The sequence below is a fragment of the Colobus angolensis genome, unplaced genomic scaffold (genome assembly GCF_000951035.1).
Source record: "Colobus angolensis palliatus isolate OR3802 unplaced genomic scaffold, Cang.pa_1.0 Scaffold78, whole genome shotgun sequence".
Taxonomy (NCBI): domain Eukaryota; kingdom Metazoa; phylum Chordata; class Mammalia; order Primates; family Cercopithecidae; genus Colobus; species Colobus angolensis.
Window position 1 is genome coordinate 775,345 of NW_012121598.1, and position 24,087 is coordinate 799,431.

At 45.0% G+C, this 24,087-nt stretch overlaps 1 protein-coding gene across 3 annotated transcripts in view; it reads left to right on the forward strand.

Moving 5' to 3' along the window:
• SQRDL (sulfide quinone reductase-like (yeast)) overlaps positions 1 to 24,087 on the forward strand; it is a 59,794-nt gene continuing 35,707 nt past the window's right edge. The window contains exons 1-2 of one of the 3 annotated variants that reach the window (XM_011928549.1): positions 1 to 83; positions 772 to 864. Coding sequence is in view for 1 of the 3 variants with exons in the window: in XM_011928547.1 (XP_011783937.1) it covers positions 3,604 to 3,805; positions 20,737 to 20,741 (207 nt within the window). In the remaining 2 variants the exon portion in view is untranslated. Of the gene's footprint in view, positions 84 to 771; positions 865 to 3,433; positions 3,806 to 20,736; positions 20,742 to 24,087 lie in introns of those variants that run through there. The other 2 variants (XM_011928547.1, XM_011928548.1) reach the window with 2 other exon arrangements.

A 24,087-nucleotide genomic window follows, 5' to 3' on the forward strand; every position in this document is an offset into this window, starting at 1 on the left:
CTAATTTTCTCTTGTTGCCACCATGTAAGAAGTACCTTTTGCCTCCCTCCATGATTCTGAGGCCTCCCCAGCCACGTGAAACTGTAAATCCAATTAAACTTCTTTTTCTTCCCAGTCTTGGGTATGTCTTTATCAGCAGTGTGAAAACAAACTAATACACCCTGTTCATCTGCCTATCTGGTTCTGAGGCTGCCTTGTGGTTTGGCAGGATGAAACTCCATGTGATGCTTGCTCCCTGATGCATAGCAGGAACTCATTCCTAGCTCTCCCACAAGTCTCATTGCAGCTGTGAAGCCTTGGCTAGGTTACTGTCCCAGCCAGGGAGGGTTTGCTGGGGAGGCTAGGGTACGAGCTGTTTCTCTAGCTACTCACCCAGGAAGCATTGCTGCGGGGAAGGGATGAAGGTGGGGCTTGCTGATCAGGCAGGAAGGACAGTACGGGAGGATCAGCCTCTTTGCTCTGATCTTCCTCCTGAGCCTTCCCTTTCTTGTGATAAGGATCCCTTTCACTGTTCCATTCTCTATTTCCACCCGTTCCTGTTGCCAGTCCTTTCTGCCCATGTGCCTGCAGATCTTCCCAGAGCCCTGGTTTGGATTTGTTTTCCTTCTCCCGGATGTTCTTGAATTGGGGTGTGTTCCTCTTAGTGCTAGCTCCTCCTATCACTTCCCACCCTTTAATGATTCTTCTTTCAGTTTCCCATATCCCCAAGTGCACTTTCATTCCTCTGCAAACTTCACATGGGTAGGAATCAAGTCTGATTTTTTTCAACAGTGTATGCCTACACAGCAGGCACAGGGCTAGTTGGACACAGAAGGCAAGGACTCAGAGAATATCCATCAGATGAAAGAATGACTGCATGAGTAAGTGAGTCAACTCTCAGTCCCCTTCCTTGTCTGATGGGCAAGTTGCAACTTCTGTTCTCCTTTGAAGTGTTCTCTTTTACACTGGAAGGAGGGTTGTTGAGTGAGATAGTAGAACAAATACACTGGAGGCTCTCAGCATGGGGGATATGGTCAGGACATCTCCCTCCCTCTCTTCTTCCCCTTCCTTCCTTCCCTCCTTCCCTCCCTCCCTTCCTCCTTCCCTCCCTCCCTTCCTTCCTATTTTAATGGAGTCTCAGTCTGTTACCCAGGCTAGAGTGCAGTGGCACGATCTTGGCTCACTGCAACCTTCACCTGCCGGGTTCAAGCAATTCTCCTGCCTCAGCCTCCTGAGTAGCTGGGACTACAGACACGTGCCACAATGCCCGGCTAATTTTTTTGTATTTTTAGTAGAGACAGGGTTTCACCATGCTGGCTAGGCTGGTCTCAAGCTCCTGACCTCGTGATCCACCCGCCACAGCCTCCCAAAGTGCTAGGATTACAAGCATGAGCCACCGCACTCGGCCCAGGACATGTTTCTTAAATCTGAATCTGATTCCGCAGCCATCAGTCTCAAACCACCCAGCAGGCAGCACATCCCCTGTGACTCCTTCCTGCCTGCATCCTTCCCATTTAAACCAGGGCTGCTTGGCTTGGATGTGGAGGGTGATGGGACCGGGACGTGGGGTGAAGCATTTTGGAAATATGGGAGGGGACTTTTTATTTGTCATAAATTTGGGACAGAGTCTATTGGCATTTAGAGAGCGGGAACCAAGGAAGCCAACCTCCCGTGCTATGCGAACAGTGCCATATAACAATGAACTGTCCTGGCCGGACATGGTGCCCCACTCCTCTAATCCCAGCATCTTGAGAGGCTGAGGCAGGAGGATGGCTTGAGCCCAGGAGTTCAAGACCAGCCTGGGCAATATAGTGAGACCCCCATCTCTACAAAAAATAAATAAATTTAGAAAAAAATTAGTCGGACATGGTGGCACATGCCTGTGGTCTCAGTCACTTGGGAGGCTGAGGTGGGGGGACTGTTTGAGCTCCAGAGGTCAAGGCTGCAGTAAGCTGTTATTGCACCATTGCACTCAAACCTGGGTAGCAGAGTAAGACCCTGTCTCAATTAAAAAAAAAACAAAAAAACAAAAACAAAAACCCAATTAACTGTCCAGAGTCCTGCACAATTTCTGGTGTCCTGTGCCTTGTGCCAACATTCAAGTATGCAAAAACCATTTTTTTTTGGTAAAGTTATTTAGGTTCTAGTTCAGATAATTATAAACATTAAGCATTTTGCACGGCTTTAATATACTAAAATTTCCAGGAATGGTTCCATTGGAATAAAGGAAGAAAAGAGTTGTATACTTTGTTTTGTTCAGAGCTTCTTTACCAGCTTTATTTTTTATTTACCAGAGTTATTTGCCATTTCAAAAAATCATGTTGGCTGGGTGTGATGGCTCACACCTGTGATTCCAGCACTTTAGGAGACCAAGGTGGGTGGATCACTTGGTCAGGAGTTCAAGACCAGCCTGGCCAACATGATGAAACCCTGTCTCTACTAAAAATACAAAAATTAGCCATGGGTAGTGGTGGATGCCTGTAGTTCCAGCTACTCGGGAGGCTGAGGCAGAAGAATCACTTGAATCTGGGAGGCGGAGGTTGCAGTGAGCTGAGATCATGCCACTGCACTCCAGCCTGAACAAGGGAGTGAGACTTCATCTCAAAAAAAAAAAAAAGAAAAAAGAAAAGAAAATCATATCACAGAAGCAATGCTGCAGATGGAATTGAGTTACCACTAAAAGTCTACAGTCTGCGTTTGTATTATATTGTTCATGATGATTTTCCCTAGATACAGTCAGTTCCTTTGATTAAAGATAGAAAGTATCAGTTGAAAACATTTTTTAAAATAATTCAAGCCGGGCATGGTGGTTCACGCCTGTAATCCCAGCACCTTGGGAGGCCCAGGAGGGCAGATCGCTTGAGGCCAGGAGTTTGAGACCAGCTCGGCCAACATGGTGAAATCTCATCTCTACTGAAACATACAAAAATTAGCCAGGCATGGTGGCGCACACCTGTAGTCCCAGCTACTCGGGAGGCTGAGGCACGAGAGAAACTTTCAAGAGTTGTTTTTTTGAAAGCTTCTAGCACTTGCACTTCTTAGGTTATGAGACTTTTGGGACACCCTATATTTATTGTAAAAAGGGTTACTGAATCTGGTATGGGGGAGAACCACTCACTGACACTTTACATCCACCTGGAAAGAGCCACCAATTGAAAATGTCCAGTCATGAATATGGGACGGGACACTGTGGAGGCCAGTGGCTGGAAGGCAGCTTACCCCTGCCTGCACGTTTTGAGGGAAGGGCTCCAGCGCACACCAAAGCTGAACCTCGATCACCTTCTCTGTGAAATGAGCGCGGAAATACCTGTGTTTCTGGGCAGCTGTGGGAACCTGGTGAGAAGCCCAGGGCACATAGGACCCGGTGGGAACAGCCAGGGCCTCTCTGCACAGCGCCCCACGTGCGCTTTTGCTTGCCCTGATTACAAAACGCCGTTGGCACCCAGGGGGCGGAAGCGTCAGGTGGCCTCGGTGTCCTCCGCCTGTGCGCCCGAGCCTGCAGGGCCGCCCTTCAGGGCGCGCAAGGGGCGAGTGTGCCCAGCCAGCAGCGCCCCAGGCCGGATGGACGCTTGTTCCTGGTTCTGTGCCCGGTGAGCGCTCAAAGCCCTTGTGTGTGCACTGACCATGGTGCCTGGGCTGCTGCCCCGGGCGGGGCACGGCGGGACCTTTCGGGACCTTTCCTGGGGGGAGCCTCGCTTTCCCCGCCTCCAGCCTCCGCCTGGAGGGCGGGCGGTCGGGCGGGGCCCCAGTACAGGCCTTGAGACCCAGAAGGGAGCGGCGATTTTTGCTGCGCCACGCAGTGACCGAAGGCTCCGCTCACGCCAGGGTAAGAGGCATCCGCGGCCGATCTCTGGCCCTGGGCCAGCAGAGGGAGACTGGGCAGGGACAGCGCCCACCACTGAGGCTGTTTGTTGGCTTAACTCGATTTCCGCAGCTGGGACTCAGCAGACCCGGTGCGCCGCGCCCCAAACTTTGCTTCCTCAACTCCGGACACCCGCAGCTCTTGCTGCCCTTGTCTGGAACCCGGGTCTTGGGACTCGCTTCCTTCTCGGAGTGGAGTGTCAGAGCCTCAGGGCCGCGGAGAGGCCAAGCCGAGAGGGGTTCTTAGAAACCGAAGTATCCGTGGTCTTGGCGTGTGGACGTTTCTGGCGCCTTCCACCTGTTGATTGTCACTCGGCACCGCCCCTGAGCGGGAGTGGATGCTTGGCGTCCGGGGACCAGGGACTGACACAGTCATCCACCGACACTGCCCGTGGGACAGAGGGGCGCTCGAGGGGTCGGCTGCAGCTGAAACCTGAAGGGGAGAGGATTTAGGGCACCTGCTGAACAGGAATTGGTGGAAAGGGAGAAAGGGTCTTCTGGTGGAATCTGGGCTCATTTCCTTTCCTCTTCATCTGTCTCTCTTATTTATCGTAATTCTAACCTGGTTTTTTGCTCAAAGACACTGTGCAGAGCCCCTGGCTTTGCCTGGGCTGCCCATTGGTATAATGCAGGGCTCTGGTCCATTTTTGTGCTGTGCACCCCTTTGGCATTTCTGGGAAGGTTAGACACTCTTTCTCAGAATAATACTTTTTGTTTTGAGACAGAGTCTTGCTCTGTCGCCCAGACTGGAGTGCAGTGGTGCGATCTTGGCTCACTGCAACCTCCATCTCCCTGGTTCAAGCTATTCTCCTGCCTCAGCCTCCGGAGTAGCTGGGACTACAGGCGCAGGCCAGCAAACCTGGCTAATTTTGATATTTTTAGTGGAGGCGGGTTTCACCATGTTGTCCAGCTGGTCTCAAACTCCTGGCCTCAAGTGATCCGCACACTTTGGCCTCCCAAAGTGCTGGGATTACACAAGTGAGCCACTGCACCAGACCAGAACAATGCTTTTTTAAAGATATAAAACAAAAGGAGGAGTATTATAAAGGAAACCAATTGCAAAACACTTGTCAAAACGTTAAAGGAGTTTATGCTATAGTAATATATATGTCTTTAAAAAACTAATGCATTATTTAATAACAAGGTTATTAAATAACAAGATCTAGCAGTGGATTAAATAGTTACCATAATTTTGAAGTAGTAAAGAACATAAACAATATTTCAAGATATAGGTAACACTTGTAATATAAGAAAATATCTGTTATTTATTTATTTATTTATTTATTTATTTGACACGGAGTCTTGCTCTGTAACCAGGCTGGAGTGCAGTGGCGCGGTCTTGGCCCCCCACAACCTCCGCCTCCCGGGTTCAAGCGATTCTGCTGCCTCAGCCTCCCGAATAGATGGGACTACAGGCGCGTGCCACCACGCCCAGCTAATTTTTGTATTTTTAGTAGAGACAGGGTTTCACCATATTGGCCAGGATGGTCTCTCGATCTCTTGACCTCGTGATATGCCCGCCTTGGCCTCTCAAAGTGCTGGGATTACCGGCATGAGCCCTGTGCCTGGCCAATATCTGTGATTTCTATTGGTGACAAAGTCTTAGTACTGCTAATACTGCTAATACTGCTGTAGTTTGTTGGCTACATACATAATTGAAGTAAATGTTAAATTTCAGTTACATACATAATTGAAGTAAATGTTAAATTTCAGTTAGATACTAGAGAAATAAAAGATGTACATATTAAATATCATAAAAATAAAGATGTAAAAAATTTTCCCATCTATGTTCTTGGGTCCAGATTAAGATCCTCTGATAGTAGAAAGGGCTCTGACCAGATGACTTGGCTTCTGGGCTTGACACTTCCATTGATATTTCCAAGGTCCATTGTAACGTTGGCTTTTTTTTTTTGAGAGAGATAGTTTTGCTCTGTCGCCTAAGCTGGAGTGCAGTGAGGCAATCTCCGCTCACTGCAGCCTCCTCGCGGGCTCCAGTGATTCGCCTGCCTCAGTATCCCTAGTAGCTGGGATTATACTAGCTGCCCACCACCACACCTGGCTAATTTTTGTATTTTTTGGTAGAGAGAGGGTTTCACCATGTTGGGGAGGCTGGTCTTGAATTGCTGACCTCAAGCGATCTGCCCTTCCCTGCTTCCCAAAGCAGCCACCACGCCCAGCCTAACCTTGGCTTTTGAATTTCTTTGAGCCTCGGCTTCTTCACTGTACAGTGGAGATAATAACACCTTCCCAAGAATTTAAGGCACCCAACACTGCACTTGGTATAGAGGGCTGAAGTAGGTATCATTTATCAGAACTTACCTGTATCCCTTCCCAAGCTTATGGCCTTATATCCCCAAGCCTGGGGAGGTACTCAATATTTATTAAATGAATAGTTGGGTTGGAAAAGGTTGCTTGTGACTAAGTCCAAAAAACCAAATTCATTAAGGAGATAGCTCGTGGTTTGGGAAATGACTTTGTTTAAATTTGGGGCTTTTTTTTTTTTTTTCTGGCTGGACAAATACATAAACACATCTGGAATGGGGGTGCTTGAAATGTCAGTCAGGGCCCAGGGTCTGTGTGTGCGTGTCTGCGTGGCTGGTGTTCTGCCAGTGAAAATGAAATTGAATGTTGAAACGAAACTGGATTCCTTTGCAGAACGGTTTCTGCCCCATGTTGCCTGTGTCTAGCTTTGTTAATCCGATGTGTTGTAACACAGGAAATGTCTTATAAAGAATGGAGACAGATCCATGACAAGGCATTTCTGGGCATAGATGTACTTTTTTCTTCTCCTTTCACCTTTCCTTGCTCCACTATCTACTATATAACTCCTCTTTGACGCTGAAGACTTGGTAAATAGGATCAGTTTGGGTAGTTTATGAAAAGCTGCCCAGACCTGGCTTGAAGCCAACCAGTTGCTTCTTTGTTTTTTTTTTTTTTTGAGACGGAGTCTCACTCTGTCACCCAGGCTGGAGTGCAGTGGCATGATCTCAGCTCACTGCAACCTCCACCTCCTGGGTTCAAGTGATTCCCCTACCTCAGCCTCCTGAGTAGCTGGGACTATAGGCATGTGCCACCACGCTCAGCTAATTTTTGTATTTTTAGTAGAGATGGGGTTTCACCATGTTGGCCAGGCTGGTCTCGAACTCCTGACCTCATGATCCACCCACCTCAGCCTCCCAAAGTGGTGGGATTACAGGCGTGAGCCACTGCGCCGGGCAACCAGTACCTTCTTAATCCCAGCCTCAAAAATCTTTGTAATCCCCAGATGTGGATGGTAATAATAATAAAGAAAAGTAGATCTAGCCAATCATCCCTGTGATTTACATTGAGAAAGTGCTAAATTGGGACAGGAGGTAGAGAACTTCGTGGAAAAAACAAAACAGAACAACAACCACAAAAAAAACCCCGGAAATTTAGAACACACTGGGACTATCTATGTCTATAACTTTGGGAAGGGCAAATCCTGGTGTTATGGACTCAACAAATTCATATATTGAAACCCTAACCCCCGGTATCTTAGAATGTGACTGTATTAGGAGATAGTGCCTTAGTCAGAAGTGGTGGTGAGCACCTGTAACCCCAGCTACTTGGGAGGCTAAGGTGGGAGAACTGCTTAAGCTCAGAAGTTTGAGGCTAGCCTGGGCAACATAGCAAGACCTTGTCTCAATAAAAGAATAATTAGCCAGGCATGGTGGCTCATGCCTGTAATCCCAGCACTTTGGGAGGCCGAGGTGAGCAGATCACTTGAGGCTGGGAGTTTGAGACCAGCCTAGCCAACATAGGGGAACCCTGCCTCTACTAAAAATTCAAAAAATTAGCTGGTGGGGGGGCAGTGTGCGTCTGTAATTCCAGCTACTCAGGCGGTTGAGGCATGAGAATCGCTTGAACCCGAGAGGAGGAGGTTGCATTGAGCCAAGATCATCACACCACTGCATTCTAGCCTGGGCAACAGAGCAAGACTCTGTCTCAAAAAAAAAGAAAAAATTAAAGAATAATTAAATTTAGATCATTAGAGTGGGGTCCTAATTAAATATGAATAGTATCCTTATAAGAAGAAGACTCATCAGGAGCACATGTGCGTAGAGAAAAGGCCACGCAAAGGCACAGTGAGAAGGTGGCCCTCTGCAGACCAGGGAGAGAGGTCCCAGGAGAAACCAGTCTCGTCAGCACCGAGGTCTTGGACTTTCAATCTCCAGAACTTTGAGAAAATAAATTTCTGTTCTAGACTTCATCTAGTCTGTAGTGTTTTGTTATGGCAGCCCTAGCAAATTAATACAACTGGTTCTACCAAATGGACAATTGGTTTAAAAAATGGCTACAACTAGGCACATCTCTTAAGTCATGATCCCGACATGTCCATCACTTGCTCTTAGGGTCCCTTACCCCACCTACGCAGAAGAGTCTCCCATGTACTTTCCTTCTACAGACACCCTGTGTGGTCCCTAGGATCCTGCCTGAGGTTGTTAAAGTCATATTCACCTTCATGATTTTGATTGTTAGGAAAAGAGAAACTTGGCCTCTTCAGTAAGTGACGCAGGTTAGCTGTTGTGCCTTGTACATAGTAAGTACTTTATAAATGCATGGTGGGTGATGGGTGATAATGTTGATGATCATCCTTGAATACCATGGGGTGACTCCCTTCTGATCATAATGAATCTCCATGTTTTGGCTCTAGCCCAGTCCTCAGGGAATTTTCATTCTGCCTAGCTGGGAACCAGCAGCTCTGACCCTAGCTACATGAATGGAGAGAAAATGGCTTGTCTTTATCCTGGGACCAATTTCTGACTTCTGGGAGGGAGGGCTGCTTCTGGAAGTGGGGATTGTGGTGATTTCACTCTATGATAACTTTTTTATATATTTGGCTATTTGTTTTAAGGTAGCCCATGATGTCTTTATAGGAAAATGATGTGTTTTAACAACCACCGTGTTTACAGTATAGATTGTGAGAGCTCTTCAAGACAGTGCTGGTCTAGTAAATGTGGTTTTGTGTTTCTCTGAGCACATAAATGATGCTTGAGATGGATGAGGGGCATCTGAGTTTGGAGGAAAGTCATGAGCCTTTCAAGGTCTAGGTGATAAAATCCAAGCTTGTTTTGAATCATTGAATAAGAAAGGTCTTTAATGGCAACTAGACACCTCCACTTATTTTATACTCAGGGAAATGGACTCAAAATGGCTAAATGACTATCTCATGGTCTCACAATCTCCATTTCCTCACTTATAAAATGGGAATAGTAATTCCCAGCTCTCTGGTTTTTGTGAGTAATTATGATAAGTGCATAGCACAATACCTGTCACATATCAAGACTTCCACAAATGATTTGGGGACTTGGGGGGAGAGATTGGGAGGAATGGTTTCCATTCTAATTATGTTCCAGGCCTGCTTATTAAGGCCTTGTTATTCTTTGCCACAAAAATTCACATCTCGGGTCAATCTAAGGAGTTATTACAATAAGTGTCCCCATTTGAAAGCCTGCTTGTGAACTTCTATTTTCCTTTTCTCATTTAGAGGATAGCAAAGTTTTAGAGGATAGCAAAGTTTGATGCCACCCAGCCTGCTCCTTTATTCCATTGATGAAGAAAACATGGCCCAAAATGGGTCAGGATGAGCTGTACCTAGCACTCCCTGGGCTGTGGTCCTGGGTCTTTTGATTTTTGATATACCCTCAGACAAAGCTTCACCGGGAATGGTCAGTGTCATCTAGCTGGACACAGGAGACACGTGAGCTGTCTACACCTCATTCTATCCCAACTACGAAAGGATTGAGTTTAGAGTCTCTCCAACTATGTCCAAATAGCAGATGTATACCTTGTAATTAAAGAGTGTTTTCTCATTATGGTAAGACCTCACACACTGGATTCCAAGGAATGATATGCCTGAATGAAATGGCCAGTCCGGTTTACAGTGAACTTCTTGCATGTCAGATTCTGAGTGGAAATCCCAGTGCTCCTGAGGCTGATGAGTAATTTTAATGTGCTCATTTAACAAACTCAGGAAAACAAGTTGATCCCTGTTGTGTGACTGGGAGTACATTGATTCCACGTCAGACTTCTTTTTCCAGTGAGTCGTGTCCTACAGTCTGCAGATGGGCACACGCAGGCATGTACAGACTAGGAAAGGAAACCTGAAAATTACCTGCCCAGAGGCAACTATGAGTGGTGGGGTTGAAGGGGAGCTAAGTTGTGCTTATTTATGTACTAGAACGTGAGAAGTCAGGCTCCCACTGGCTACAGCAAGCAGAAAAACAAGGTGTTCTTTTTTTTTTTTCTATATAATTCAGTCAAAACTCTTAACTTTCAGTTGAAATAATCCAATTGACTGACATGTGTTTTCTTTCCTCGAATCTGAATGCAAGCATTTTCCTTGTGTAAATATTATTCTTGTTTTCTGCTTAGCAATTGTATTGGTTTGGTGAAATTGTCAGTTCTCTTGTTATAATGAATTCTCTGATTGTAAAATAAGCACAGGCCAAGGAAATTTGTAGGACATTTCTCAGGAGCAAAGGGAGCCACTGTTTCATTGTAAAGTCCTCATTAGCAACTCTTAATCAGTAACTCTGTAAAGAAAATTCCTACAGTTTTGCCCCTGAAGAGTGAGGGAACTAAAGAACCCCAGCGCGGCTCCACTTCTTGAATCATCGGAGAGCTATATAGAGTGTTCCTGTTTCCCCGATGACTCAGTCCTGGCCCACTGCTGGTGTACTTGCTTCACAGCTTAATATTTAAACAAATGTTTGGATTTATAACAGCTCTAGAGGGAGAGTTTCAACATGGCCCTGCAGGGCTAAGTGAAGATTGCTCCATTTTCTTTATTTGTTAACAATATACTAATACAGTTCCTGAACACACAGGCAAGAATAGCACTGCCATTACTCAAGAGGAGCTGTGCCAAGAGGAAGAGCACAGCTGCTATCCTTTCTCAGAACAGCACTCATTCAGTTTTCAAGGGGTGTGCTTTTCTTCTCTCCCACAGTGCCTTGGAACTTTACTCCACTTTGAGTAATTCTAGTATGGCTACTTACATCCTGTCTTCATTATATTCTCCTGAACAAGTGGATATAATGTCATAGTTCACATTCTTCCTTCTTCTTTATCCCCTATAGCTGATTGTCGCAAAAATGTCAGTGTGTGTCTCACATTCACACCCTTCACCTCTGTTCCCATTGCCCAGACTCTGCCCTCACTGGTGCCTGAATTTCTGAAACAGCCACTTAATGGATCTTCATATTCCTGGTCTTTCCTGTTATAACAGACAGACTCTTCTTACCCATCATTGACTCTGCAGTGCCTAGCACGATGCCTGGCGTCTAGTAAACACTCAAAAATGCTGAACTCAACTGAATTGCTCCAATTCATCCTCTCAACTTCTCCTGGGGACTCTTTCGAAGTCTTTCTAAACCCAGCTTTATTAAGACCTTCCAAGGGCTCTCACTGCCATTAGCGGTAACCACAGGCTGAAATGCACACCAGGGCTGAGCAGGTAACAAATGAACAACAAAGGCTGAGTGGGGCTGGAGTGAACTGAGACCTTGTGCAGGGTGGAGAAGACCAATGACTGCTCAGCTCCAGCCAAGAGTTTCCATGTGAGAATGTGGGCTTAGTGTTAGAGGCCAAGAATCTAGAATATTTTTGGCGACATCTTTGAATTTTTTAATGTTGATGCTGAATTCAAAATTCAAGAAAAGTACTGTGAGCCAAGCAAAACACGGCTCTGGCCTGTACTTGGCTTGCAGGTTGCTGCTTTGTGACCCCTAGATCAAATTGCCATTGTCTGGCATTAAGCTCTCAGACCTAAACTTTAGTAACACATGCCTATCCAATTTTCTTTCTCCGTCTTCCCAGTGCGCTAGACTGCCCTCCTTTACATCCGCAGTGAGGAGATTCTCATTGCAAGTGATTCTACTTTCAAAATCTTGAACCCAACTGTCCAAAAGTAGCCCAAACAGGTCCCTGCCCTAACTTCCCTTTTTCTGCTCATATAATTCCTTTTTCTTCAGCTGCCTAGATGTCAACTTTGGCTTTTTTTTTTTTTCTTCCAGAAACCTTTCCCACATCTCCTGAAATTTTTCTTTCTTCCCAGCCTCTATCTTATCTGAATCTTTATTTGCATTTCTAATGCTCACACCTGGACCACTCCAATAGTCTCCTAACTGTTTGTGAAAATCAGCCCGTGTCAAACTGGTTTTGTTTCTCCTCCAGCAGCAGGGTTAATTTGTTCCAACACTGGAAGTTTCTCCTACTCAAAGCCGCTCCTTTGTGCGGATCACTTTCCAGAACTTTGTTTTCCCATGTAAAGCCTCAATGCCCTAGCTAAAAGAGGGGGAAGGGGCCAGGCCTGGAGAAATTGCTGTCTCTCAGCATGCATCCTTATATATAGTAGGCACTCAATGAATACTTGTGGAAACATTCTTTTTTTTTTTTTTTTTTTTTTTTTTTTGAGACAGAGTCTCTCTCTGTCGCCCAGGCTGGAGTGCTGTGGTGCGATCTTGGCTCACTGCAACTTCTGCCTCCCAGGTTCAGGCAATTCTTCTGCCTCAGCCTCCCGAGTAGCTGGCACTACAAGTGCGTGCCACCACGCCCGGCTAATTTTTTGTATTTTTAGTAGAGACAGAGTTTCACCATGTTAGCCAAGATGGTCTCAATCTCCTGACCTCATGATCCACTTGCCTCAGCCTCCCAAAGTGTTGGGATTACAGGCGTGAGCCACCGTACCCAGCCTAGAAACATTCTTAAATAGCAGCAGAATTGTGACCATGCGGATTTCATGTAAGTCTCTTTCGTAAAGATGTACTTACATATTTAGCATAGCTAAACGTAAGTAATTTAATCCTATATCATTTGTGCAGGTAAAAATTCTCCTAAGAAAAATTCAGCTTAGATTATGTTTCCTGATTTTCACTTCTGCAAATTTAGCCACTGTGCGATTGAGACAAATTCAAGTGTAGGTATAAACCTGAATTTGCACAGACTTATATGCTGCAGAAAACTTGTTTCTTACCTTCCTTTCTGTGCACTTCGGGCAGATGCCCTCCTTTATCAAGGTTAAATGGACAAAACAGATGTGAAGATTTTTCTTGGTGGAGAAGGTATCTTAAGTTTCAATAGAAGGGAGGATAGTATATGACAAGGGAAAAGAAGGCCACGTGCTGCTGCTTCTAGAGTGGTTACTGCATTAAAAACTCAAACTGTAACTATGTTATTTAGTTGCAAAAATTTAGCTCAATCACCCACACAATTGTAACATTCTTCGGTAATATGTAATTAAATTGCATTTTAGAGACGGCATCTTTTTTTTTTTTTTCCTTTCTAAGACGGAGTCTTGCTGTGTTGCCCAGGCTGGAGTGCAGTGGCGGGATCTTGGCTCACTGCAAGCTCTGCCTCCCGGGTTCAGGTGTGTCTCCTGACTCAGCCTCCTGAGTAGCTGGGGTTACAGGCACCCGCCATCATGCCTGGGTAGTTTTTGTATTTTTTAGAGACAGGGTTTCACCGTGTTGGCCAGGCTGGTCTTGAACTCCTGACCTCAAGTGATCCACCTGCCTTGGCCTCCCAAAGTGCTGGGATTAGGAGAATTTTTATCAGAATTTTTACCTGCATGAGCCCCCGTGCCCGGCTTAAATTGCATTTTAAATGCCATCTGACAGTTTAGTGGATATGTGAGGAGAAGGAGCCCAGCAAAAGTTTGTTAAACATGTAAAGGCTTCTATCTGACTGAATAGTTAGCACATGCATTTTAATCTAGATGTATTATATGTACCTGGGATTTGTTTTAATCAAGTATGGTGAGGCCAACAGATCAGGAGGTGACTGCCATGAAGGAAGAAGCTCTTACTCACAGTTCACTAGAGACAGGAGGCATAACCCCCCACATAGGGCCATAGGGGAAAGCACCTGCATAGGTCAGGGGGCAGAAAAAGTGAGGGGAAAGAACAGGCGAAAGACAGTATTGGGAGGCAGGGGAAAGGGCTGACCAGGTTTGAGATTGGCTAGTTTGAATAATTTTAGAGTGCTCCAGGGTGCATCAGCTGCCTGTGGTCGTATTTGTCTGATGCCTGGGGGCAGAGGAAAATTGCCTCCTGGAGTGTAAAAGCCAGATAGAGGAGCTGGTTCAGAATATGACTCTGGATTGGTTGGTTTACATATCAAAGGTGTGGTCATAGGCAAGTCAGGCAAGTCAGGCAAGTCTTTTACCGTCTCTCAGAATGAGTTAGTTGTGGGAGGGGCAGTCTTTCTGGGATTAGCAAGGCCCCCAAATGTCAAACCATAAAAAAAATACAGACAATGAAAAACAGAATTAATACAGCAGGACTCAGAATATTTACAGCAAGGGGAAACAGTCAGTTGCCTTCCTGGTTTCATGAAGTATCTAATGCGGTGCCATTGATGTGTGCTGTAAATATTACTGGACACATTACTTGCATGTATTTCAGATTAAGATGAGATCACGCTAAGAATCTCGTTTATGGGCTGTTTGGCATTTTCTTGGCGCCCGAAGTTGTGCTAATCAGGTGACAGTAACAATTTCCTTTTTGAGATATTTCCAGATTTAGACCTACCTTCTTAGAGTTTAAGTCAGAGGGTATGATGGTTAATTTTATGTTCCAGTTTGACTAGGCTGTGGGGTGCCGAGAAGTTTGGTGAAACAGTATTCTGGGTGTGCCTGTGAGGGTGTCTCTGGATGAGAGTAACATTTGAATGGGTAGATTGAGCAAAGCAGATTGTCTTCCCCAACGTGGGTTGGCCTTACGCAATCAGCTGAAAGCCTGAATAGAACAAAAAGGCTCACGTTCCCATGAATGACAGACAATCAGCCCTCCCTGCCTGGGTATCTTGGAGCTGGGACATCGGATGTTCTCCTGCCTTGAGACTCAACTGAAACATGGCTTGTCCTGTGTCTGGAGCTGGTGTTGAGACTGAAACTGTACCATAGGCTCTCCCGGGTCTTCAGCTTGCTGACTACAGATCTGGGACTTAGCTTCCGTAATCTTGTGAGTCAGTTTCCAGGAATGTCCTTCATGTAATAGGGAAATGATGATGTTTGCTTTGGTTGCCTCCCTTGTTCCTTTCACCTCCTCTAGTTAAATCTTGTTTTGACCCTTCATTGGCTGTGGGCGCAGGGAGTTTTCCCATGTTCCAAGAGGTAGCCAGGTTGTAACTAGCAAGCATTGCTATGTTTGTATTTCTGATAAATTTTCTAAAAGAGATCTCAGAACAAAGGGTCCTAACTCACCAAGGATCCAGGTATTTGTTGTGATTTACTTTCTTATTCGAAATACATATTAGATATTGTATCTAATTTTGTATTTGTAATTTTGGGTTATGAAACCCCAAATTTGAAGCCCCAAATTATATAGGCTTCAATGCCCATAAAACCCAGATCTGCCCCTTCTTAGAAGCCTGTCCCTCTAGGAGACAGCATGTGGGGCCACCCAGGGATGCAGGACTCTTCTGTTCTGCCCCATCGCAGCAGAGGGGCCATCCCTGGAGCTGGAAGGTGCAGACTGGGAATTGCTCCCTCTCTGAATTGCTAGCTCCTGCTAATGCCTGCATTGCTGCTGCAAAGGATATTCAGAAAAAGTTCCTCGTCAGAAAAAGAATTCATGCTAGCTCTGGCCCTGCTGCTGATGTAGTGTGTGAAACCCTTGAGTGACCCCGCCTCTTGGAACCTCAGTTTCCCCTTTTGTAAAGTGATATCAATACTTCCAGTGTGGGCTCTCGTTTGGGCCCTCTGAATTGTGAAGCTCTGTGCACATGGGAGGATGTATGATTATAAGTTGTGTTGCTATTACTTGTGTTGTTAATATCTTGCTATTATTGAAATATGTCCAAACCTTAACATTTCAGTGACTAAAGAGCAAAACCAGTGTTTACTCTGGCATACTGTTTTTTTGATTTTCCATTCATTCACTCATTTTAAGTTTTTATTGTGTAAACTTTCATCAAACATGTACAAAAATAGACTACCACAAGGAACGCCCATATATATCCATCCACTGATTTCAAATTATTGCCAACTCATGGCCTGTTTTGTTTCATCTACACTCCTACCCACTTACACCTCCTAAAATATTTTCAAGCACATTCTGAGTCATTTCAGCTATAAGAATCTCAGTGTATATTTCTCAAAGATAAAGACTCTTAAAAAATTAAATCAGTACTATTATTGTACCTTGCCCTTCTCTGCCAAAAAACTTAATTTCCTTCTTTTCAGTTTATTTAGTAAACTAAAATTTAATAACAGGGAGGCTGACGCAGGTGAATCACCTGAGGTCAGGAGTTTGACACCAGCCTGGCCAACATGGTGAAACTCTGTCTATATTAAAAATATAACAATTAGCTGGGTGTTGTGGTGGGCGCCCGTAATCCCAGCTATTCAGGAGGCTGAGACAGGAGAATCCCTTGAATCCGGGAGGAGGAGGTTGCAGTGAGCCGAGATCATGCCACTGCACTCCAGCCTGGGCAACAGAGTGAAACTCTGTTAGAAAAAAACAAAGCAAAACATATATTCACTCTCATCTCCCACCTTACTCCATGGGATTCAACCAAGCTACTTTAACTTTTTTTTTTTTGAAATAGAGTCTTGGTCTGTGGCCCAGACTGGAGTGCGGTGAGGCAATCTCCACTCACTGCAACCTCCTCTTCCTGGATTCAAGTGATTTTCCTGCCTCAGCCTCCCTAGTAGCTGGGATTATAGGAACACACCACCACGCCTGGCTAATTTTTATATTTTTAGTAGAGACGGGGTTTTGCCCTGTTGCCCAGGCTGGTCTCAAACTCCTGAGCTCAAGCGTTGCACCCGCCTTGGCCTCCCAAAGTGTTGGGATTATTTCATTTTCACTCAAATTTAAAGTAGCTTGGGTCAGGCCTGGTGGCTCAGGCCTGTCAATTGCAGCGCTTTGGGAGGCCGAGGTGGGTGGATCTCTTGAGGCCAGGAGTTTGAGACCGGCCTGGCCAACATGGCGAAATCCTGTCTCTACTAAAAGTAGAAAAATTAGCTGGACTAAAAGTAGAAAAATTAGCTGGGCATGGTTGTGGGTGCCTGTAATCCCAGCTACTCCAGAGACTTGAGGCATGAGAATTGCTTAAGCCCAGGAGGCGAAGGCTGCAGTGAGTGGAGATCATGCTGCTGCACTCCAGTCTGGGCAACAGAGCGAGACTGTCTCAAAAACAAAATAAAATAATTTCAGCCAATAGGCATTTTTCCTGAATTATTAGTTTGAATTAAGTGCTGTTGCTTAGTCATGTGACCTTAGGCAAGTTCTCTATCTCTACTCAAACCCTCAATTTTATCATCTGTAAAATGGGAATTCTATTTGTAAGGTTATGAGGAGTCTTTGAGACAGCACAAGTACAACTGATAAACAAGAAATGTTAGTTATTATTTCCATGATAGTTTTTTTTTTTGAGACGGAATCTTGCGCTGTTGCCAGGCTAGAGTGCAGTGACGCGATCGTGGCTCACTGCAACCTCCGCCTTCTGGGTTCAAGCGATTCTCATGCTTCAGCTTTCCCAGTAGCTGGGATCACAGGCATGTGCCACCACATCCAGCTAATTTTCATATTTTTAGGAGAGATGGGGTTTCACATTGTTGGCCAGGATGGTCTCGATCTCCTGACCTCATGATCTACCTGCCTTGGCCTCCCAAAGTGCTGAGATTACAGGCATGAGCCACCACACCCGGCCAAAATAGGTTATTTTCCTACCAAATCCTGTCTTCTGGATGTGAAATAAGAAAATATTTGGTTAAGAGGTGTAAATAACTGATAATAGCATTAGGGCTGACTTAATTAATTAAATATGCCCAGAAAGCCCAGGTGGGAGGATTTAGTTGAGGAGGAGGAGGAGGAGTTTTCCAGCAGTCATTTCACCTGGGCACCAGGTGTAAGCCTGATCCATGCTGTGTACACAGTGCTCGCTGGTGCCCTGAGACTGGAAGCTACAGAGATCCAGACCGACAGCTCACAGTAAGCTTGGCCCGGGTCTAGCGGGAGGAACAGGGTAGGTGACAAGAGCTGGAGCCTGTTTGTTGTCTGTTTTCTGCTTTGATTTTGGAAGTGTTCTGCAAAGCGATCTGTTAAAGGTTGACCCTGTGGTTATTGAAACCCAAAGCAGAGTGGGCCCAGCCTGGCCTAGGCTTGAGAGGAGACAATTGTAAGTCAGAGACCCACTGTGTCCTCAAAAGCAAAAATAGCTGAAGCGTTGATGACAATCCTTGGCTTGGTGGATCTTTCATTAAGAATGCTCTGAGTAATTCTTAGCCAGCAGCTCTGTTTGAGCTCTGCCAGGTGCCCTGGCTCCTCACAAACCATGTCATGTGGCATAAGATTAGGAAACTTTTGACACAGGCAGTCTGTATTGCTTGTCCAGGAAGGGCTGTAGTGGAAAGGTATGAAGTCCCAAAGACTTGTCCATACCAGGTCTGGAACCAGGGGCCAGTGATGGAAGTAGGGGATGCCCAGTCAGCTGTCTTATCTTTCAATCAACAGGGACTTGACTTTTCCAGTTAGACTGCGGTCGTATCAAAGCATTCATTTCGATTCTTTGAAGGAGGGATGCAATCAATTTAGAATTAATAGAGGAATATTAATCTAACTTAAAAGCATAATACTATTTGATTATAAAATATATATTGCATGTGCCGTTTGGTACATGAAAGTTAAATTTACTTTATTTATTGATTTTTTTCCTTTTTTCTCTTTCTTTCTTTTTTTTTTTTTTCAGAGTCTCATTCTGTTGCTGAGGCTGGAGTGCAGTGGCATGATCTCGGCTCACTGCAACCCCTGCCTCCTGGGTTTAAGCAATTCTTGTGCCTCAGCCTCTCAAGCAGCTGGGATTACAAGTGTGCGCCATCACGCCTGGCTAATTTTTGTATTTTTAGTAGAGAGCGGGTTTCAATATGTTGGCCAGGCTAGTCTTAAATTCTTGACCTCAAGTAATCTGCCCACCTTGGCCTCCTGAAGTGCTGGGATTACAGGCATGAGCCACCACATCCGGCCGGTAGTTAATTCTTATTTCTTAAAAAAGTTAAGTGTTTCAGGCCATCTTCTGAGGAGACTAAGAAATCATATCAGATTTATGCTCCTTGCTGACAGAAGTTTTCAGTTTTCTATTTCTTCTCTGCTGACTTTAGGGTCCAGTTTGGTCTTTTTTTTTTTTTTGAGACGGAGTCCCACTCTGTTGCCCAGGCTGGAGTGCAGTGGTGTGATCTCAGCTCACAGTCACCTCCACCTTCCAGGTTCTAGCAATTCTTGTACTTCAGCTTTCAGAGTAGCTGGAATTACAGGCGCGGGCAACCATGTCCCCCAGGTCCAGCTAATTTTTTCTAATTTTTGAAGAGACCAGGTTTCACCACATTGGCCAGGCTGTTCTGAAAGTCCTGATCTTAAGTGACCCACCCACTTCAGCCTCCCTAAAGTATTGGGATTACAGGCATAAGCCTCCTTTTTTTTTTTGCCTTCTGGTTAAGATTGTGTGGCTGGCCGGGCAGGGTGGCTCACACCTGTAATCCCAGCATTTTGGGAGGCCGAGTCAGGTAGATTACTTGAGGTCAGGAGTTCAAGACCAGCCTGGCCAACATGGTGAAACCCCATCTCTACTAATAATACAAACTTAGCTGGGTGTGGTGGCAGGCTCCTGTAATCCCAGCTATTCGTGGGTGCCGAGGCAGGAGAATCGCTTGAACCCGGGAGGTGGAGGTTGCAGTGAGCCGAGATCCAGCCTGGGCGACAGAGCAAGATTCTGCCTCAAAAAAAAAAAAAAAGAAAGAAAGAAAGATTGTGTGGCTGTTACTTCCTTCAACTGTTTCTTTTTCTGCTTGTTGCTATAGACTTACTTTAGGTCAATGTCAGTAATTCCTGTTGGTTCCTAAGTGATGTTTTCTGATGCCACTTCTAATATCAAATATATGTTATCTTTTTCAATACCAATCAGTACCAGCTAGGTGCCCAGTAATTCAATTCAGTTGTGACATTAGCTTCCGGAGTTAGTGGAGGCCCCGTAGTTTAAAGCTCAGTCCTGCACGACTGCCCTCACTTCAGATGCCAGCCAGGCAGGGCATCTGCTGCTAGTCCCAAGGGGACCCGCACCTGTGTCTGGCCAACTACAAATTCCAAGGCTCCCATGATCCATCCTCCTCAGGTCCGATAATCAGCTAGAACTACTCAAAGAACTCAGGGGAACACTCTACCTCGGTTTACTGGTTTAGTATAAGGGATACAGCTCAGGAATTGCCATATGGAAGAGACATACAGGGCAAGGTAGCAGGGTGGTGCAGAGCTTCCAGGCCCTCTCCGGTCACATCACCATCCAGCACATCAGTGAGTTCACCAACCTGGAAGCTCTTGTCTTATTGTTGAAGAGTTTTTATAGAGCTCAGTTTCCAGCCTCACTCCCCTTCCCAAGGTTGGAGGTGGGGCTGAGAGTTCCAGCCCTCTAATCACAGTCACGTTTGGTTTTTCTGGTGACCAGCCCCATCCTGAAGCCATCTAGGGATCCCACCTTGAGTCACCTTACTAGCATAAACTCAGGGACTCATTATGAAAAACAAATGACACTTCCATCACTCAGGTAATCCCAAGGGTTTTAGGAACTTTGAGCTAGGAGCCAGGAACAAAGACAGAATATGTTTTATATTACACCATGGTTTAAAAGTGGCATTTAGGCTGGGTGGGGTGGTTTATGCCTGTAATCCAGCACTTTGGGACGGCGAGGTGGGCAGATTACATGAGGCCAGCCTGGCTAAAATGGTGAAACCCCGTGTCTACTAAAAATACAAAAAATTAGCTGGGCATGGGGGCGCGTGCCTGTAATCCCAGCTACTCAGGAGGCTGAGACAGGAAAATCGCTTGAACTCGGGAAGTGGAGGTTGCAGTGAGCTGAGATCTCCTCACTGCCCTCCAGCCTGGGTGACACAGCCAGACTCAAAAAAGAAAAAAAAAAAAAAAAAAAAGAAGTGGCATTAAAAAATTATGATTCTTGCCCTGGTTTGTTTCTTTGACATTGCATCATGCTCCACCTTCTCCACAGGCAGGGCTGGATTATGGTTCTGGGTTTTCTGATTTGGAAGTTTAGGTGAAGTTACATTGTTAGAATTAGAGAGTAATTGAGATTTTTCGGCATTTTGAAACTTGGACATTCCCTCTAACATATTCTTTTGTGTTTTTGAAGTTGTTGCTTATAGTTCGAAAGTGAAATTTGACTGCAAAGGCCAGGACATTCTGCTATGTGACTGTCAATGATGTCAATAAAACTGGTTCAGAGGACTTTTTGTTTATAAATACTGAATCCAGGAATAGGCTATGGATAATTAATGAAATAAAGCGGAAGTAGCCTTCTTGGCTGAATGAGAGAAATATTTGTGTACATTTTCAAGAGAGGAACCATGAGGTGTTAGCCTGGAAGGGAGCTAGTGAAGTGGCTACATTGACTGGGGTGTATACCCATGGTTTATTGTCTTGCGCCAGGAAAATTTAGGACACGGACACACACAAGGAGTTTAGGAGTGGAGGTTTCATAGGCAGAAGAAAAGAGAAAGAAAAACAACTCTACTGAGAGAGAGGGGCCTTCTGAGTGGAAAGACCCGGCCGGTGGTGGATGTATCAGATTTTACAGTCAGGTTGGTGGAGGCCGTGTCTGATTTAAAAGGGCTCACAGATTGGTTTGATCAGGTATGATGTTTACATAGTGCATCAGGAAGGCTGGCCTCCCCACCCTAATCTTATTATGCAAATGAACGTTCCCCTTAGTTGGGGCCATCTTGTCTGCTCCTTACTGTACACATGGCTGACAGAGGGAAAATGGAGCCGCCATCTTGAACATGATTGGCACAACTTCCAGCATCTATGTCTGCATCTCGATTTTACAGGCTGCTCTTTGTTAGACAGGAAAATGACTTGGGGCTGCTTTTCATTAAAATGAAAACACCTTACTGAGGACTTCCATACCCTCACTGTCTGCCTGAATAATTTTTTCTCAACTCTTGTACCACTAGGAGGCCAAACAACCTCAGATGGGGTGGCTGGAAATCAGAAACTTAGCCAGGCCTCCTCCTGACCCTGCCCCATGGGGTTCTTTCTATGGGGCTTTTTCCATGGGGATAGATATAGTGTCAGGACCATGAAAACATGATTTTTATTTTCTGGAAAGTGAGAAGTTTTGCGCTGTGATTCTATCATTCTGTGGACATTTAGAAAGAAAGGCAGGATGTGATGACTGGGTATGCACCATGAAATATCTTCTTCCTTCTGTATGAAACATCCATGTCTTACTTGGTGATTTCTTCTTCTCTTCAATCTAAAAAAAATCTGTTTGAGTAATTTAAGAAATTTTAGGCCGGGCGCGGTGGCTCAAGCCTGTAATCCCAGCACTTTGGGAGCCCGAGGCGGGCGGATCACGAGGTCAGGAGATCGAGACCATCCTGGCTAACGCGGTGAAACCCCATCTCTACTAAAAAATACAAAAAACTAGCCGGGCGAGGTGGCGGGCGCCTGTAGTCCCAGCCACTCGGGAGGCTGAGGCAGGAGAATGGCCTAAACCCGGGAGGCGGAGCTTGTAGTGAGCTGAGATCCGGCCACTGCACTCCAGCCCGGGCGACAGAGCGAGACTCCGTCTCAAAAAAAAGAAATTTTAAATGTATAATGTATTAAAGAAAATTTGAGAAAAGTACACACAAAGAAGAGGAAAAATAATTATAATCATATTAAAACCATTGCTAATATTTAGGTATCAGTACCTTGAAAAATGGTTTCCCTTTTCTGGGAAGTTGTAGAAAGTATACCTTTTTTTTTTTTTTTCCCATTTAACATTATCACACAAGCATTGTTTTGTTGCTGTTGAGACATATTGTTCTAAAGGTCATAGAGATAGTACGGTGTAGTGGTTTAAAGTAGAGGCTCTGACACCAAAATACCTGGGTACAAATCACAGTCCACCCATGGGCTGTATAACCTTGACAGTCACTTAACTGCTATCTGCCTTAGTTTTACCATCTGTTAAATGGGAATGATAGTGGTAGCCAACTCACAAGTTACATGCTTATGTAGAGGACTTAGTAAATGTTAATTGTCATCTAAAGGAAGATTTTATTAATATTAATTTTATTTATTTATTTTGAGACAAGGTCTCCCTCTGTCCCCAGGCTGGAGTGCAGTGGTGAAATCACAGATCACTGTGGCCTTGACCTCCTGGGCTTAAGTGATCCTTCCACTTCAGCCTGTCTAGTAGCTGGATGCACCAATATGCCTGGCTAACTTTTTTTTTTTTTTTTTAAATAGAGATGGGGTTTCCCTATGTTTTCCATGCTGGTCTCAAACTCCTGGGTGATCCCCCACTCTCGGCCTCCTAAAGTGTTGGGGTTACAGGTGTGAGCCACCATGCCCAGCCAATATTAATGTATGTGTATAGTAGAGACTTCTATAAAATACATAAAAGCTGAAGAAATCAAAATCACTCATTATTCTAAAACCCAGAGAAAACCACTTACCAGTGTTAAGATTTTGGCTTTGTTTTTTCTAATACATTTTCTCTTACATAGTTGAGAGAATATTACATTTCTAATTTGTTTCCTGATCATGATGTAAACATTATATATATATATGTATATATGAAGAGAGAGAGACAGAGTCTCACTCTGTCACCCAGGTTGGAGTGCAGTGGCACGATCTCTCAGCTCATTGCAACCTCTGCCTCCTGGGTTCAAGCAATTCTCATGGCTCAGCCTCCCTAGTAGCTGGGATTACAGGTGCACACCACCATGCCTGGCTAAAAATTTTTGTATTTTTACTAGAGACAGGGTTTCGCCATATTGGCCAGGGTGGTCTTGAACTGCTGACCTTAGGTGTTCCACCTGCCTTGGCCTCCCAAAGTGCTGGAATTACAGATGTGAACCACCACACCTGGCCTATGTAATGTTTATGAACATAATTTTAAAAGACTACAGAAATCATCTTGGGTTCCATGTTTTAGTTAACCCTTCCCCAGTGTTTTGATATTTGGATTGCTCTCTGTCCCCATATTAAAGTGGTGTCCTGAGCCTTTCCTGGCCTGTGTGGAGCCTGCAGTTTTTTTTTTCTGTCCCCAGGACATAATTAGCCCTAATCCACAAGCCAGTTAACAGAGGGGTGACCAGATTATGAATACGTTTGTGAAAAACATCTTTGCAGTGGTTTTCTTCTTCAGTATTAGAGGTTATTTCCTTAGATTAGATTCATAGAAATGGAAATGCAGGGTCAAAGCGTAAGTTTCCAGAAGGGT